Source organism: Halichoeres trimaculatus, unplaced genomic scaffold (assembly GCF_033239565.1).
Source record: "Halichoeres trimaculatus isolate MK-OKI-2021-1 unplaced genomic scaffold, fHalTri1.1 fHalTri1_scaffold_3, whole genome shotgun sequence".
NCBI classification, from domain to species: domain Eukaryota; kingdom Metazoa; phylum Chordata; class Actinopteri; order Labriformes; family Labridae; genus Halichoeres; species Halichoeres trimaculatus.
In genome coordinates, this window is record NW_027437181.1 from 19,684,190 (window position 1) to 19,702,823 (window position 18,634).

At 41.0% G+C, this 18,634-nt stretch overlaps 1 protein-coding gene across 2 annotated transcripts in view; it reads right to left on the bottom strand.

The window, feature by feature from the left end:
• Positions 1 to 788: 788 nt before the first annotated feature.
• Positions 789 to 18,634, bottom strand: part of phlpp2 (PH domain and leucine rich repeat protein phosphatase 2) — a 36,943-nt gene continuing 19,097 nt past the window's right edge. For both annotated transcript variants that reach the window (XM_074666587.1, XM_074666588.1), the window contains exons 6-19: positions 15,127 to 15,281; positions 13,522 to 13,668; positions 12,778 to 13,008; positions 11,440 to 11,642; positions 11,221 to 11,281; positions 10,484 to 10,579; positions 9,681 to 9,836; positions 8,573 to 8,773; positions 8,308 to 8,470; positions 8,075 to 8,205; positions 7,878 to 7,991; positions 7,006 to 7,200; positions 6,654 to 6,885; positions 789 to 6,514 (exon numbers count right to left, since the gene is read on the bottom strand). In XM_074666587.1, coding sequence (XP_074522688.1) covers positions 5,222 to 6,514; positions 6,654 to 6,885; positions 7,006 to 7,200; positions 7,878 to 7,991; positions 8,075 to 8,205; positions 8,308 to 8,470; positions 8,573 to 8,773; positions 9,681 to 9,836; positions 10,484 to 10,579; positions 11,221 to 11,281; positions 11,440 to 11,642; positions 12,778 to 13,008; positions 13,522 to 13,668; positions 15,127 to 15,281 — 3,378 coding nt within the window. In that variant the 3' untranslated portion in view covers positions 789 to 5,221. The remainder of the gene's footprint in view (positions 6,515 to 6,653; positions 6,886 to 7,005; positions 7,201 to 7,877; positions 7,992 to 8,074; positions 8,206 to 8,307; positions 8,471 to 8,572; positions 8,774 to 9,680; positions 9,837 to 10,483; positions 10,580 to 11,220; positions 11,282 to 11,439; positions 11,643 to 12,777; positions 13,009 to 13,521; positions 13,669 to 15,126; positions 15,282 to 18,634) is intronic.

Here is an 18,634-nt window from a genome sequence, read left to right on the forward strand (position 1 = left end):
GTTTTATCAAAGACCAACTGGCATAAGGACATGGGAAGTATCCAGGAACTCTTAAAAATGAGGCTATCTTTTAAGCTACCAGAGTTCTGACTCCCGGGGTTATACAGGCCTAAATCTTTTTTATTATTATTATTTTTACATTTGATTATTTTATTTCCTGGACTGAATCTATCCTTTATTTTGAAGCTCTCAAGCTCTGAGACTGATGTTCAGTCCATTGTTGAGGAGTGTATCCTCTTGACATAGATGGTTAAACAATTCCATACACCATGTGGGAATTATTTGTACTTGGTTTAATTAAATTTAAACCATAACCACAGCATTTCTTATGATTTTTTTGAAGGTGCTGTCTTCAATAACCAACATGTTTTGACATTTTTAAGACTGACTTGATTCCGCCTAAAGACCCTCTCTGACCTTCAAAAACATCAATACCTGGTGTTTTGGCTCAGCTGTTTTCTTAGTAACTGCCATCCCTCTCTTTGAGTATGTGGTTATGGTATCCTGAGCTTTGCCATTAGAAGGCAGACCTGAGACAGTAGCAAAGTAAAGATCCTACAATTTAAGTACTGCTTCAGTGCAATGACTTTTGCTAAATTGCATAAACTGATCAAAAACTCAGGCAAACAGTAAAAAATATTGCTTTATATCATAACTGTATATATTCACATATTAGAAAATCAACTGTGGACATTATTTCCTCTTCTGACCAAAACAATTCAACTGTTTAAATGACTTTTATTAGCATGAAATTATCATAAAAATGATGAGCAAAATAGACATAGGACCAAATAAATTCACAGTAAAAAGTTTTATTGCTACGTGGCTGAAAGGTAATTCAAAAACAGCTCAACTGCTCAAAAAGAATGATAGCAGCATTTAAAATCAAACAACAACCGTCCTCCACTCTCAGAGATCACAGGAGTATAATTCTGTCTAATACACAGCAAAAGTGCTCATTGTTAGTCTTGTTCCTTAATGCTTGATTTTACAATAATTAATATCAAACTCAATTTTAGCAGTAATCCACAAGCTGGATTACAAACCCAAAATATTAGATATGCTAGATTTGAACAAATAAATCTCATATTGTTTGTACTCTCTGCTGTTGTTGATTTATATACTGAGGGCATGCTCTGGACATTGTTATGGTTGGTAGTACCTTTGAGTAACATACTGGTGAATCCCGCTTTAAATTCTGTTAGTGGAGAGGGCAATATAAATCTGCATGAAAATATGAAGTACAAAAATAAACATTAGCTTCTTGGCATTAAGAAAAAAAGTAACCAAGCAGTTCTAAAAATAATGTCGAGAAAGGAACTGTGAGATTTAACAATGGCTACTTTGGTCACATGTTAAACAACTGGAGCATCTCAGGTCAGCTTCATTCATTACACAGAATTACACGCAATCCATTGTTCACACAGGCATGCATACACTTAACTGTACATGTGCACTTAATTTACACAGAAACACAGACAGTTTGTAATGCAGTTGTACACGGGATTGTGAGGACTTGCGCAAAGATGAAATGATTCCTTACAGTTGATACATGAGCCAGAGCAGGTAAAAGACACGGACCCACTCAAACATAAACAGACTCTACTTTGGTGCACAAAGGGAAGGATGAGCATTTTGGAAAGAAATCCAAGAATTAAAGGGAACTTTTTGAGCCACACCTTGTCCACCCTCTTCCTGTATCTATGCACACAGATGGCATATATACATGCACACTGATTAGTACATGGATGGATCTTTACTCAATAATACTTCATGTTCAAAATGTATACGGAGCAGGACAGCAGGCAGATCTACAGTGTCAAACAGGTGACGCGCAGAAGTTGCTCATAAAAAAAGTCCAAGGTGGCTGTGAAGAACATGAAATGTAAAAGTAATGCAGTCCAAATGCAGTTCAAAGACAGAGGGAGCTAAACTAATAAAACCATAAGTGGGGATGGGGAACAACTCAGAGAATAACCAAAGAGAAATTCAGCATTTCCACTCAATCTCTGTGACACACATCATACACACATCAGTCACTATGCATTTTCTCACATTTAGAAATAGTACTCTCATAGTGTAAGGTGAAAATGAAGATCTGAAAGACATGTATAGATATATGTACAGTTGACACTTTGCATATTTGTATGAGTGAATTCCCAACATCAGTTGTGAATACCACTATTTTGTAAAACCTAAAGGAAAGATCCGTTTCTCCTTCAAACAGTTCAGTTTTCCATCTTTTTCCAGGTGTGTGTGCCCATATCATTCACACGTATGATCTGTCTTATAGCTGTTTCTGCTTCTCATGTGGCAGGTGCACCTTGGAGAGTTGATCCAAGTTTCACTACATCAGTCCAGATTCCCAACACATAAGTGGGCTCTAACACTGGAGATTTGCCCAGTTTAACCCATCTCTGGCATTTCAGACATTGCACAGTCTGATACATAAAGTGACAGGAACAAAATCTTATACTTACTTTAAAACACAGTTTCCTATTCTCAATTTTAGAGAAAAAAAACTACTTTAGTTATGCTGTCCAATTCTGAAAAAGCATTGAATCTGTAATATGGGTCAGTAATTATTATCTTTAATAAGTTCAACAGCATGTAACTGTGATGGGGTTATCCCCAAAAACCTACTTAGGTATGTCAAATGGTAAAGAATCACTCTTAGCTCTTGATATAAAAGATGGATTGCAGGCACATGACTTAAATTTTTCTTCCACCAGTAGGGGGCTCAATAATTCTTGTTCAGACTCATAGTACAGAGTACCTAAGAAGGTATATTATGCATCATTCAAGGCATTCTGTTCATTTCAGATGTAACTGGCTGCAAAAATAAAAAATCAAATAATCTGTTCTGTTGGCTTTGTATTCCTACAAAAGAGGTGATATGTTAAGTTGAGGGAAGCCACAATAGTCACTATGTTGATTTTTATCTTTTATTATAAACTTAAATATACATGAATTTAAGAATCATTGTCTTCTTTGTACAAAGTGCTTTGATGAGGATTATTTTCTGACAAGAGAAAAAAAACGTTCGAAAAAAACCTAATGGCAAAGACTCACATCAATTAAGGCTTCATCACTAAGGTTATCACTCATGTTGAGCAAAGAAAGCATAGATGCTGCTTAATTGAAAAAAAGAAAAAAAAACACTCAGAGTGGAAGTCAAAAAAGCATCATGTGAGGCATAAAACAAAGTGTGTGTCCTTCAAATAAAATACTAAATGTTTTTTTCTTTAAGGCTGAGGGGAAACACTGAAAGGTCCAGCGATGTTATAAATGTAGAATGCCAGAAATGTGCAAAATATACATCAAATGGGGTAATCACTGCCATGAGCAATTACCTAACTTTGGCCTTCTTATAAGCACAGCAGCACCAGCAGAGCTGCTTTCTCTTTTGGCACAAGGTGCAGAGGATCAAGGATGGGCAAACTAAGTTTCTAGTAAAGTCACTTGAAATAATAATGGAGTGTAATGATGGATAAATCCTTGTTAAAGCGGATCAATATAGTTAGGATATAAAGGATATAGGATATAAATAGCACAAATTGAAAACTATTAACGACAGCTGAAAGACTGTGCTAACCCAATCAAATAAAGGCAGCACTCTGCCTGTGTTTTTGCTGAACTGATCAAATTTCTGTATGAAGAGGAATCATCCTCTATACTGCAGGCAGCATACATGACTATGAGTGGAAAAAATAGCTATTATAAATCAAAGTAAGATGAAAGATACACATCCTTGTGTCACAAAATATTGTGTGAAATTTTTTCTACCCCAAAATTTGTGACATCTTGTGTACACAGAACAAATATGACCTGAAAATACCTGAAAAAAAAACACTTCCGGTTGTGTTTATGTCTGGCCAAAAAAAAAAAACATAACCGTGTCAGGTTGTGCGGATGGTGCATCTGAAAGCAAAGCTGGAAAAAGATGACTGGTGGACAGGGGGGACATAGAAATGTGTTTAAAAGTGAAAGGGTAGCAGCCTTTAAAATTAAGATGCACTTAAAAGTATAATCTTAATACCAGTGAAGCTTTTTCATCAGATACAGTGCAACTCATGTATCTTCCTTTTAACTCTTGACAGTTGCATTACTGACTTTTGTGCCTTTACTGGTGACAGATATTAATCAAACTATGATTTTCAATCAACCAGTTGACCATCCAGTGACCATACAATAAACTAATTTTCAGTTTTAATAGACTGATCTGTGACAGTGCATGATCTTGCACAATTTTTCAAAAATACATAAGAAAATAAAGGTTTTTGAATTCTGCAACACGGCAACTTTCTACAGTTAGACTGTTTTAAACAACTATTCATAATGCATCTCTCTTAAAAGCAACACTTTTCAATGTTGATGTCAGCAGCTCAAGCATATAATCTCAGTTGGCCAGTAAATGCAAGTGTGCGTCACACTTTCTGGAGTTGAGTTTTGTTATATAGAAGATTCTACTTTTATTTTGAAGTAATGTAAAAATAAAATCCACTTTTAACAATTTTGGCAATATAAATACAGATTTTTTTCTCTCTATCAACTCATCCTATTTTCTTTTTGAGCATCTCCACTTTATGCAGTCTGATTCCCTTTATAAGCCACAGGAACGGGGGGGGGGGGGGGGACAGGAGCTAGGTCAGTACTGGTCTTTAAAAGATCTCACCTGTCCTTTAAATTTAGCTAACCAGCTCTCCGCCCCTGACACAGCCTGGATTTGGGGGAGCTCTAGGCTGACTCATCTGCAGTAGGCACTTTTTCAGGTTTCAGTCACGGGGCTTCTGTCATGGAGACCATATAGCCCCCGCAGTGGAGATTTGACCTCACTGAACACAATCCCTACATACCCTCTATAATGCTTGCTTTCCAAGTAAAGGGAAATGTTGCTGACATGCTTAAACACACAAAGTGTCCAACTTAAAGTCAGGCCTGTTTGATATATGACAGCAGCCATCCTCGTCTAAACATCAAGTTTGTGAACCGGGATCTTGGTGGCTTCTTTTGCCTAGATACACAGACCCAGCACATGAATCCTTTTTAACCTCACATTAATAATGCAACATGACCAAGTAACTTTCAAGGTCTTTCAGGTTTATCTTGCCTCCAGAAATGGCAACTTGAGCCAGAGTATCCCACGTTTATGAGGAAAACGCTTCTTCCCAGGAATGGCACGATCATAGTTGCAGCCACACGCCACTGTACTGTGTTTCCTCTAAAGTGCGGTATCATAGACTTCCTGCTGTAGGATAGGGACTGGGCCTGGGCCTGGCACAATGCTAGGGGCAAATGCAGGAGGATGTGGGTGATCCCACACTGGGTCCTTTAATATTGGGGGTATGGAAGGTAAAGGAGGAACTGAGATGAGGGTGTTCTGGCCTCTCAGCTGCTCTCTGACTTCCTGCTCCAGACAAGGAGGCACAATGAGCTGGTCCTCTGGGTCCTGCTGAGCTGGAGCAGTGAAGTAGCCAGACTTCTTCTTGGGGGCCTCCAGGGCCACCTCGATGAGATTATGGCTGTCCTCAGGGACAACTACAGAGCCATTGGACAGCTTCTTCCCAAACAGGCTGGATGTGGAAGGAGACTTTTTAAGGTCTGCAATCTCTCTCCCGCATACAGCAAGCAGGCAACCATTGGTAGCTGAAACCACCACACTGTTCTGTCTACGCATTTTGCCATTTGGATAGTTAGAGCCTCGCTTTTCAAGATCCAAGTCTTTGGGGCTATCAGGGGCTCCTGACCGCAGCTGGAAAGCACAGCAGTGAATATCTACTTCCACTTCTAACTTACTGCCGTTGGAGATAACACCTTCAAGAGGCGCTTCATCATCGCTGTCCAGGCCATTGTCAGACTGGTTACTGGAGAAAGTAGCAGAGGAAGGCTGCCGCTGGAACAGGCCTGGGTGGGTTGCTGCCCCTGGAGCTCCCGGCACCATAAATCCACACAGTGTAGTAGCAGGATGCAAGCTACAGCGTCTCTCTGGGCGGGATGCAGGCCCAGAGGATGGGTGCTCATCTGAGGCAGTGGATCCTGCCTCGCTGCCAACCTCTGAGGCTGATGTCTCACTGCTGAACTCAGAGACTACACCGCTGCTGGATGAAAGAGTGGGAAGGTCACTTGGACCTGGGGTCACAGTCACAGGCACTGAGGCAGAAGTAGGAGGGGGGACCCGTGGTTCAGTTGTGGAGACAGGCGGCTCACAGGTACAGCTGTCCTCACCAATGTGCAGTGAAACCACCACAGCCTCGATGTTGTCCTTGCAGCCATAACTCTGGGCGAGTGAACACAGCTTTTTTGCAGCGGCACAGGGATCCCGCACAGCTTGCACAGTGCACACTGCCTCCTGGAAGGCGACACGTTCAAACAGCGCTCGATTTCCCAGAATCAAGAACTCATCCCTGGAACAGAGAAGCTCAGTGTGCACCCAGGGCTTTGGGAGCACCCATGGAGACAGATAAGAGCAGCCCAGCAGGCGAGAGCAGCATGTCACTCCACTCACTTTGTTATCCTGATTAAAAAAAACAAGTGCCATTAGAATTGAAGATCAGCTTTGAAAGAAATACACCTCTGAGTATGACGCTGTACATTTCATCAAAAGCTTACCATATTAACTTTGGAATAAAAACAAACAGGAAGCTGTGTTTTACCTCAGTAATAATGGCTTTGCTGAGTTTAACTCTCTCCATCTCTTCTGTGCAGTTTTCTAAACTGTAAACTTTAGAGAGAGGAACAGGTTGCCCATCTCTGCACAGCACTGCCTGGCATGTGCCCACATTGGCCACTGTGAGGCTGAAGTTGCCTCCTGGATCTGAAGGCTCATGGTGAATATAACACAGCAAGGCAGAAGCGCCAAGTTTCTGGCCAGCCATTCCAAGTTTCCTGTCCAACATAAACAGAAAAAACTGCTGAGATCTCATGAAGGCACTGGGGTAGGCCTTACAAAGAAGTTCATTTAAGGAGAAAATGAATTAATGAGATGCATGAAAACAATAGTTTTACCTGTGTGAAGTGAGGAAAGTGTTGCACATGTAGACATTGTCAACACTGGAGTGCTGCAGTTCCTCACACAGTACATCTCCCATGGTGCACTGCAGAAGCCGAGGCACTTCCTCATTGCGATCCCCGTCAAAGATCCCGTAACACGCTTCCACATTATCTCCAAAGCGGTCAACGGCCAGCACAGACACACACAACCTGTACACAAACTCATGACTCAGCAGCCCCAACACAGAGGTAAACCTCATACATACTTCAGCATGCTACACTGAGCTCCAGGTCAAGGGAAACAGCAAGGGGTGACAGCTGATGAGAGACACTGCTGTACGGCCCCCTGTGGTGGCTGTGACCCCGGAGCAGCAGCCAGGTTCTCAGTTGTGCACTTAATGTTGTTAGAGGCATTAACTCCAGTAGAATTATTAGCCTCCACTGGAGGAGCAGCTCTTGAAAAAGCTCTATTGACTGCCTGGATGCCAGTGCTAGGTGCCTGTCAGTGATTCAGACAATGACTCAGTAGTAGACACCTGCTCTATGCTTTAACAGCTACATCAAAACAGACATATATTATTACTGAATGCAGAAAAACAAGCTTTAAAGAGTGATTGTGAGTGTGCCTGACAGCAAAGGACACATAGAAAGATGAATAATTCATAAAGTCAAGCTGAGGGAAGACACCAGATAAGTACGCAACCTAAAGTGAGGGTAGAGTAGTATTTAATGATATGAACAGATAAAATAGATTTGTTTACACTCAGGTAGACTGTACATTTCTTTTGGTATGATAATTAAGAAACACCATACTGCTGAAGTAAATAAAGTTACAGATTTTTACAAGAAAACCAATGAATAAGATGCAAACACAGAGAGGAACCCACTTGTTTCTTTGGCCACTCATTTCAGAGTAACCATGGTTCCATGGAGTGGAGGCACTCAGTGAGTCTCCCGGCGTCGTGGAGGATTTCTGGTCTAACTTTAGAGTGGGGATGTGACTAAAAAAGAACGCAAAAAATGATTTTCCAGACAGTGATGTACACGGATGAACCAGTTCTTTCTACCATCTCTGATGACTCACCTGAAGAGGTTGAGGGTTTTGTGCTCCAGCGTCAGAGTGCTGTTGCCTGTCAGGTCCAGCTCCTGCAGAGTGGCAGGCAGCGACTCAGGCAGCTGGATGTCAGTCAGTTCATTACAGCTCAGGTCTACGAGCTACAAATGCACACAGCAGACATTAGTGGAAATGAGTTCAACATTATCACACATACACACACACACACACACACAGGTTGAGTAAATTAATAAAAGTCTGACCTTGATCTCCGGCAGGTTGAGGATCTCTGGGAAGACAGTGATGTGGTTGGAGTGTGCAATAAGGGTGTGCAGTCTCTTACAGCTAGACACCGTGGAGGGGATAGTCTTTAGCTTGTTGCCACTCAGATTGAGCTCCTCTAGCATTTCAAGCTTACTAAGCTTACTGAAAGACACAAAAACAGGAAAATGGCATGATAGACTGGACAAGGAAACCAAAGAGGAATGTAAAGGACTTAACTAAGCATTGCTAGCCGAGCTAACACACCTGGCAGGAAAGGAGAGCAGCTGGTTGTAGGCGATGTGAAGGATCCGCAGGTTCTGGTGACCAACCAACAGAGTACCGCAGTTCTCGTTCAGGTTGTTGCCGGTCAGGTAGAGCTCCTGAAGGGTACTGAGGCTCTCTTCTGATTGGCTGCTGGGGGGAATATTTTCCAGTGCATTGGCTGACACATTTAGGTATTTTAGGCTGTGAGGAAAGACAAATAAATAGAGATGGAGTTAAAAGAAAAGTGATTGCAGTTATCTGCTCTGATCAATATGCAATAGTCAGGGTTTAATCCAATGGTTGTTCACTGAAAATGCTGAACTTCCTCAAAACATTTAGGAAATTAAGCTCAGATTTGAATGAATGTCAAAACAAGAGTGGCCAGAGCATGTTTCTAAAATAATAGTAACAAGAGTATTCAGGGTTCAATAATAATTCTTATCTTGTTCTCAGGCAATAAGTGGACTATTTGCATACTATTCAGCATACGCAGGGAGGGAGAAAGCAATTTGAACTCTCTAGGTTCTTATGAAATTGGTATTGTTGAGTCACTGTCAGTGCAAATCACATGCTAAACAGTGATAAAACTTGTCACTCTGACCTACAAGAGACAGATTCATTGTCACATTCTTGTTATAAAACTGAGTCAGTCATAGTTAAAGACAAAATACTTCTGTGCAACTGTTTCCATCAGATGACAGTCTAACTACTTTCTCAAGTGAGCTGAGCAGCTCCTGGACAACATATCAGGAAACCCATCATGGACAGAGCAGTCTGTGCCATTTTGTCTCAGCATTAGAGACAGTAAAGTACATTAGAGCATTTGAACTGCTAATGGGTGTTAAGTGATTTACCACACAGGAAATAGGAGGGCAAATGAAGCTCCGGTTACAGCCTGGTATGCTCCATTGATTTTGACCACAATCCCTACATACAGTCTATACTTTAGAAAAGGACCATAAGCTGTGACACAGATTAGTCAACTATAACCAAGAGGAAACACACTCATCCACTGCTGGATGAGTTGAGGAATAGCTTTAATTGTTTAAGGACAGAAGTGAAAAGAAAACAGAGGAATATGTAGATGAAGAGAACTCTGCAGACTCACTTTAAGGCCTTGTAAAACAGACTGTCGGGGAGCTCGGATAGCTTGTTGTGCTGGAGGTCCAGGACTTCCAGAGGGATGTGGTCAAGTAGGTCAGGCACTCTCTGCAAACGATTGTTCCCTGCCAGCAGCTTTCTCAAACTCAAGCTGTTGAGGAGCCTGCCAGCATCAAGGAGAGAAAGCATTGAAAAAGTCACCTCCAAAAAGGCAAGGAACTGAAGGAAAAATTGTCACATGGAGACTTGACTACTTGTGAAAATGGAGGGAGGGGAGTTGTTGGTAACTAATCTAACAGTGACCTTTTCAGCCTCTCCACCCAAACAGGCCAGCACAGTGGCATTTAATGCTCTCCTGAAACCCTCACAAAAGGAATGAGTGGGTAAAGCAGATAGAGGAATATTGTCTCTAAAGCTCCCCTGATGTTTTGTTCAAATGCAAATGCCTGTGTTGAGTTAGGATGGCTGAAAACAAATGATGGGAACTTTGTACTACTCTCTGTAGTGTCGTCATTTTTTACATTAGTTGACAGTGAGAATCATTTTTTAGAAAGAGTCAATGTTTGTGTTTTTTTCCCATGGTTACACGACCATAAGACATTTTTAAATAACAAAAACCAGATAGCAGTTGGAGGAATAGAATGAGCTGTACCTAAGTGTGACAGTATGTAATGTAACACCTGCTCTTTTATTCAGGACAGCACAGCAATCTGTCAATTACACAAGGATGAATACATCCTCAAGTCTCAGCAGAAAAGTTTCAGGATAAGTGACAGAATGAAGATTAGAAATAGGAAAAAGGTCAGTAACCTGGGAGGAAGCTCTGAAAGAAGGTTGTGCGTGACATCCAGCATCTCAATTTTTCTGCAGTCACAAACCCAATCTGGGAGGTACTCCAAAAGGTTCCTGTCTCAACACACACACAATCACACACATAGAAAGACGCACACAAACACTCAAGCTGAGCAGAGTTGATATATTCCTTTTTAAATCGAATGAAGAAATGGTTTAATATAGGAGGTAAAACAATATCCTGCATTTTAATAAACAATGTGAGTTTGATGAGTCAGTACTTCAGGTTTTTATAGAGTTCATTTTTGTACACAAAACAACTCCTGTAACCTCCAACACAGGAACATTTACTGCCCATCAGTAGGCCTAAAGCCAGTGCCTTATCAACATGGATGATGAAAATCAAGAGAGTGAAATAGTAAACTTTGTTCAAAGGTCTGTGATGTTTGTCACCTTATGTTAATTCTCAAATCTTTTAATGACAAGGTTTCACTAAAACACAGCCAATCATATGTAGCAAAAGAAAACAGTGCAACCCCTGAAACATGCTGGAAAGAAGACATTTAAGGAAGAAGTTTTATAGAAATAAGGATAAAAATGAGCTATGATACAAAATAGATCCATGTTATTCACTGTCCATTTTATATAGTGAATAACAAGATAATGCTGATGCTATTTTTAGACTTGAGAGCCTCCGTTACAAAATTTGTGAACACAGAGACCATGGACACTCCTTATTTCCAGCCAGAACTCACTGTGATAGGTCCATCTGTGTCAGCTGGTTAGGGACTGGATAGATGTTGACTGTTGTGAGACCTGCGGGCAGATAAAGCAGTAAAGAGCAGTAAACATCTGTGCTGTGCATTTGTGTGTTTAAATGGTGACTGTTTCAGAGGGAAGAAAGGCCTGCACATGCATCGGACAAACAGCCAGTGAGGCAATGACAGCCCCAGTTGATGCTCTATTTGACTCACGGTTGCTGCTGGCGTTAAGCATGCGCAGAGTGAAGCCGCTGAGCGTGAGTGTCCCCAGCTGGTTGCGTTGACAGTGCAGAGTCTCCAGGTTGCAGATGGAGCTCAGGTCTAGTGATTCCAAGCAATTGTCCCGTAAGTCCAGCTGGGTCACCTGGCTCACTGCCTCTAGATCCTCTGTTTTCACACTGTGCAGTCCATTCAGTCTGTGTTTGACAAGAGGACAGGAGATGAAATAACACTGGACTTCTACTCCTACTGGAGCTGAAAAATGAGTTTTGGAAATATCCTGACATCAAACAGATAATGATTTCCCATTCTCCTCCATTAACTAAAGATGCTCATTTGCATTATTTTATATATTTTTTCCACGTTTTTAAAATTGTAAAATATTGTCTCTAGAACCACTAAACACAGAACGAGGAAGGCTAAAACACATTTTACATAAACTAAAAATACCACTCCCTCATGTAAGTTTGGCTACAAATTGAACATTGGAAACTAGGACACTGTGTTTAGATAACCCTCCTCCTCCTTTGTCCATCCTCCCATTTGACAGGAAAAAAACGATCGTATACGTCTTTTCGTAAATCATCAACCCATATTTAACAGCACATCTTGTAAAAAGAAAAGAAGAAGTTGTAGACCGAAGTGAGAAGTAGTTTATGACTGCAAGCCAACACTGCACTGAAGATCTAGGATCCTCTGATCTCATCCATACGATTTCATAAACCAAAACTTCTTTTTTATGAGAGCTGCCAGCCTGCTAATCCACCACAGACGCACCTTGCCCCAACTAACATTGCCTGCATGCTGAACAGCAACTTAACTATTTAAACTAATCCCTGGTCGTATGCAGAGCACTGGCTGCTGGTTTGACCCTCAGACCAGTTGGAAAGTCAAAAGCCTCCAACCCCCCATTACCCAAAACAAAGAAGCCCCCCCAAGCAAGACATTCAACCTCTGGCTGTTTGTGTGGAGCTGCTGCGAGGTCAACAAATAACTATGACGTCTCTGCAGCTTCAGGTGTGAAGGGATATGTGAAGCAGGGCCATGCAGAATAAAACATTTGTGCTCAGCAAAGCTGGCATATATAAATGCATGTTTAATGAAAAAAAATGCTGAGAGAAGTTGGTAGGAGAGAAGGAAATGGCTGTTGTTCTTGGACTACTGTTTGTGTCAGGATATTCATGTTCAAGAGATGTAAAAAATATATGGTATTGCAGGATTATTCCCTAGTGACTTCGTATTTGATGGATGACTGACAGTGTCTCTTTACATTACAGTCTGCTGAGAAAATGCAGACGCTGAGAGCTGTTTATCCCCTGGCTGGCCTCTTACCGGAGGTCGATGTTTTTCAGGTGGCTCATTTTGGACAGAGTACACAACTCCAAACTCTCCACTCTGTTCCCAGCCATGGCCAGCTTGTCTACTGCACTCAATCTCTCCAGCACAGCAGGGATGTGAGAGAAGTTGTTGAAGGAGAGCCCGAGGCCATTGAGCTGGTTCAGGCCACCCAGCTCTTCAGGCAGGGAGCTGAGGTGGTTTCCATCCAGAGACAGTGTCTGCAGGCTAAACGACGCAGAAGAGGGAACAGTCATTTTTTTGTCTCTTTTTATTATATGAATGTGTTGTCAGTTATCTGCATGTGGCCTGATGCAGAGAAACAATATCATCCTACATGGAGCAGATTCAGAGTATAAAAAACTGTTCCCTTTAGCCTGAAGACTTTAAATAGTTACAGAAATAAATATTTCAACCTCATGCATTTCACATGCTGTAGATCTTTAGACCTGTTTAATGAGCACATTTATTATGGGTACAGTGGCCCAAAGATAAAAACTATTTAAACTCATGAATAAGTAATAAGTACATCTGCTATCAATGTGTCAGGGTGTTAGGACACTTTTTTATTTCATCATACAAATGGTTTCTCAATCAAGATGACTGTAATATCAAGTTGTGATGTTTTCCTTGGGATTAACGCCTCAATTTTCTAATCATGGTAACCACACCCTATTTGAAAATGTACTGTCTTTGAAAGTAGGATGCCCTGATGTATGTCGGTGTGTCACCATGTCGCACCTTTGCAGATTGCCTATCTGCGCAGGGACGTTATGGAGACTGTTACAGGAGAGGTTGAGTTCGGTCAGGGTGAGGATCTCGCACACACACTCGGGGAACACACCTAGACGGTTGTGAGACAAGTTCAGGCTCTTCAGCTGAGAAAACCTACAGTGAAAGACAGAGAGAGCGCATGAGGGAGTTTAAGCAAATCTCAAAAGCTTCTGTTTTTTTGAACCACACTTTTCCTCGAGGATTTCCTTCATCTTCTGTACACAGCCATAGAAATGCAGTAACATAACACTGCTGCAGTACCCGAAAGAAAGTGAAAACAAAAGAAGGCACAGGCTTTGGTGAATACATTGCTTCCCCTAAAACGCAATACCAGGCTACACCAAAGTAAGTTTTTGCTGCTTTACATATTTTTAACAGAAGGTGGCAGGTAATATACACAGAGAAGCTAAAAAATAGCTCTGAAATTGCATCAACAATCAATAAAATATACAGCTACCAGCATATTAGCTGATCTTCTACCAGTGTCATTGCACCTTTACATCCGCTGAGCTATTTGTTTCTTATCAGGACAATGATGTAGACAAGGCAAGAGGATTTAGAAGAAGAAAGAGAGTGAACTATAAACTGAGGCTGAACACTGGTTGTTAAAATCTAAAGTGAACATTGTGGAAATTAAGTACTTTAGAATCATTTCCTACGAGCTGTCTGTGGGAGTGGTGTGCTGTTATTTGTGCTTTGGGCTCGCACCATGTTATTAAGACTGCTTTGCAAGCAGCTGGAAACAGTCAGTCAGAGGCTCAGCAGCCAAAAAGGGACAGAGTTCATATTGAAAAGTATTTAGACTCACCCCATTGACGACTTACTGGAACCAGTGACTGGTGTTACTGAATTAAGACTGGCCAGTTTAACTTTGCATTTAACAAAATGGGATCAAGATCCTCTCATGAATGAATTATGCACCGACATGAATAATTGTGCTGACAGTTTTGTGGACCCAGCGACTTTTCAAATACAATCATATCAGTGGTGGAGTGTGTGTATGGCGTCATGAAGCCATACAGTCAGATCTTCCGTTTTATTACCACCGTCCTTGTGTCCCTTGGTGCTGTGAGCGACAGAAGTAACCACCATCAGGACCAAATACAAATCATTTCCCATTATTCCAATATCTTCCTTCTTAACATCAAAACAGTTTGGATGAGGCATCAGAAATGTAGGAATGTAACTAGCTTATGTGCTGGTCTTCTTCGAAATCGGTAGCAGATAGGGAAAATACACAACATAATGTGACACACTTAGACAGACTCAGCAGAGAGGAAGCAGCTTTTTTACTAAAACTCAACTTCAAATACAGAAATAAAAAAATAGATTCCTGTCCTGCTTCATGGGTGACACACAACAGGAAACCACTCGGTTTTGACATATCTGGCATAAAATATGTGACTGGCAAGACAAATGAGATAGTGACATCAAGAGCATCACAAAATTAATCTGCACTGGCCAAAACATAACTCAACAGTGCAGAACTTTTTAGCTAAATGACAACCTCCCACATCCATCTGACAGCAAGTGTCTGTGAAGAGAGTCTTTGGGTTAATGTTGGGTGATTACCTGGGGAGGTTGAGCAGGCCTCCAGGCCCCTGAAGGCTCATGAAGTTGTGTCGCAGGTTGAGGTGAGTGATATCCTGACTGTAGAAGAGATATTCAGGCACTGTTTCCAGGCTGTAGCAAGACAAGTCCACCAGGCTGACTGTCTGAGACACCACCTATACAAACACACAAACACTGCTAACACTGAGTTACTGAGCACTTAAAAGGGGATCTTCTGAAGTCCATCTTGTATCGCACTTCAAACCAGTATGTGTTTTTGAAAACATCCTTTTTTAATTACTGGCCCTACAGCCCTGTGAACAGACATATCAAGAGCTAAAAGAGCAGCTCACCTAAACCGATTATCTAACAGCTATCAACTGCTATCAAAATATCTCCTTTGTTCTGTAAACTAAATGCATTTGACTTATATATTCTTTTTTGTACAATCAGTAAGATTAAAATAAAGGCCTGAGTCTTTATCTCAAGTACATGATGTACTACATGTAACCATGGCTGCATTGTTTACATGTGAACTCAGCTGTTTGCAGCCTGTAGCATGTCAATGCTAACTGGTGTAAGGCCTGATGTCTTCCCACAAGGTGAGGAGAAGGAGGTGAGGACGACGTGCTGCTTCTCAGGTGTGAGCTAAGAAGTGACGACATCGACCTGTCCTTCCATCCATCTTTATTGGGAACGTAAGATTTATCTCTAATAAGATGGACGAGCTAGCCATGCTAACCCAGCAACAGAGGGAAAACCAGAAGGCAGAGTAGCATCATGCTATTCACAGACATGGCTAACAGAGCTAACACCAGAGACCAACGCCACATTGGAAGAGCTTCACCTGCTGTGAACAGACAGGATCTAGGAGACAGAGATGGAGCATGACTGAAGAAGCTCAGTCCTGGACCCTGTGGAGGTGGAGGCTGAACTGGAGAATGATGGACAAGCTGTCATCATCTATTTTGTTATGGACCTTTTTGCACTTTCTATACACTTTCTTAATTTTGTTTCTTGATTGCTGCTGTGACTTCAATTTTCTTGTACTTGTTACAATGACAATAAAGTTCTATTCTATTCTATTCTATTCTAAGACAATGCATCTTCTACCTTCTTGCACTGTCAACAGCATTAGCAAGGCACAGGTGGCAATGGGTTTCCAATTCAATCTACAGCCACGGTGAACTCAGGACAGATACACCTAGCATTTAGCCAGACAACTTTCAGTAATTTTATCTTAAGTATGCTGTGACAATGGACAGTGGTAGTAACTATACCAGCCTCACTTTATGCAAGCAGCCAGCTGCCTTGCCAAGATATGACTTCAGACACACATTGCCCCAGTTTCCAGTTCAGTGGCATTTATCTGCCAAAGACACACACTCATAGGGAATTAAAAGTGAAGCAGACTGATTCTGTAACTCAAGAAAATTACATTCACACCTTTGTAAACATGAATATACATACATTAAATTACTAGTCCATGAGATCCCCTTTTAAAATCGATCAAGCCTTATATAACAGCTCTTCATACACACTTTTTTGTAACAATTAAAATGTGTCATTTCCATTGAAGCTGTTCAGAGTGGTGATAATGGGTTAAGTATAAATGTTGTAAGACTGTTTTTCATGAGCTAAAATAAAGTAAAACTGCAAGGAATAAAAGCAAGAGACACTGTGTCCTCACAAGCAGAAACACTAACACGACTGTGAGATTTTGTGCTTGTCTAGCATATTCCAGATCTCCCTCTGCAGTTACAGAACTGTTACACCGCTTTTCCTCACATTTTTCTTGCACAGAACACAGCTGCAAAGACCCTTCATCATCCCAGAGAAGATTGTTTACAGGCCAACAATCATTGCCAGCTATACCTAGTAGTGCTCATCCAGTCCAGTCTGAGGAAAGGCTCCTCCATTAACTACAAGGCTGCACGGTGCACAGCAACCCAGAAAAATGGGGCGGCTGCTCAGCAAAGCATGACATCACGTCATTGCTTTTAGAGATGACAAACAATATCGGCTCATCTCCCTCAAAACGACTCATCTCTGCCAGTTTAGAAAAGCAATGCCTCTAATAAAATATAATGTAGTAATGTGAGGGATGATGGATGCCTGATGGATGCAAGACTTACAGAGCAGAAAAGAAGAAAAATCATAATTTAAAAAGTAATCAAACACTGACAGAAGAAAACACATTTACACATAACTACTAACTCTAAAAGCAGATGATCTATCTGCTTATCATTTCATCCAAGTATCTACATTAAACCAGTCAGTTAGCTTTTGATGGACTTCTCACCCTGTTAGCTGTTATCCTTAAAATTATATGATGTCAAAAACAGAATCAATGATAAGTTGGTGCAGTAGTTCAGCCTTGCAGTGCTGCTTTGACTTTTAAAAACGTTAGCAGAGCTTCACTTTTAAGTCTGTGTTTTTATTGATTAATGTGGCAATTAACGGCAGTGCCGCTCAGTGATTAAATTAACTCCACAATTTCAGCTGATGTATGATCAAGGCTGTGTTTTCAATAGTTTAATATCAAGTTAATACCAGTAAGAGATTGTCAAATGTTTCCAAGCTTATGTATGCTATAGCTATCTCAAACGAATGAAATAAAAGATGTACATTTCAAGATAAGACTGAAATCAATTCCCCATAAGAGCTGGTTGTATTGCACAATAATGTATAAGAATAAAAAAGGTATCAACACAGCAGATATGAGTCACTCTTCTCTTGGCTTTAACAGTGAAGCTTTTTTTTACAGAGACAGCGTTAACACAACTTCAAAACAAGCCTTTCCTCTCATTCGTCTTTCTTTTTCGGTAAAGAAATAATTTATAAAATCATGTTTATGACAGATTCTCTTGCACAAGACTATATTTCACACTCTGTTGTTTCCTGGCTCCATACAAATTCTTTCAGTCTTCTATTAAGAAATCCAACCTCTTTCTGTTCAGCATATTCCTGCAAACTCAAATGCTCTTGCTAACTTCCTTTCTTGCACACACACTCTCCAACAATTTATGCAATGTAGCATAAACGCTGGCTTCAATCTTCCAAAAGCCTTCTTCCGTCATCATCCTCAGTCTTCATAAAAACCTCCTGTCTAAGTCTGATTCTAAATACAGGGCACTAACAGGCCACTCTAACCCAGTAATCCATACCACCATCGTCCAGAGAGATCCTGGACTTAGCATGAATCTGCAGCTAATTGGATTTTCTTTTTCTTTTTTTTTATCTGTTGGCTTTGTCCGTCCATGGCTAATTGTATGCTGGCTCTGCCTCAGTGGAGCTTCTCACAGAGGCTGTTCAGCTCCAGGAAGAAGCAGTGGAACAATAGCCATTAATTAGGATATTAGAGACAAAGCGAGCAGAGCAGAAACAATGAATTTTTTGATGAACAGCTGTGAGAAGTTGGCAAGAGTTTTACTCAGTGTAACCTAACACAAATACAAGAATGTGTTTGGGTCATGTAGCATTTTCAGATCAACAAAAACTTATATAACTAAAGCTCCGCTGAGGGCCT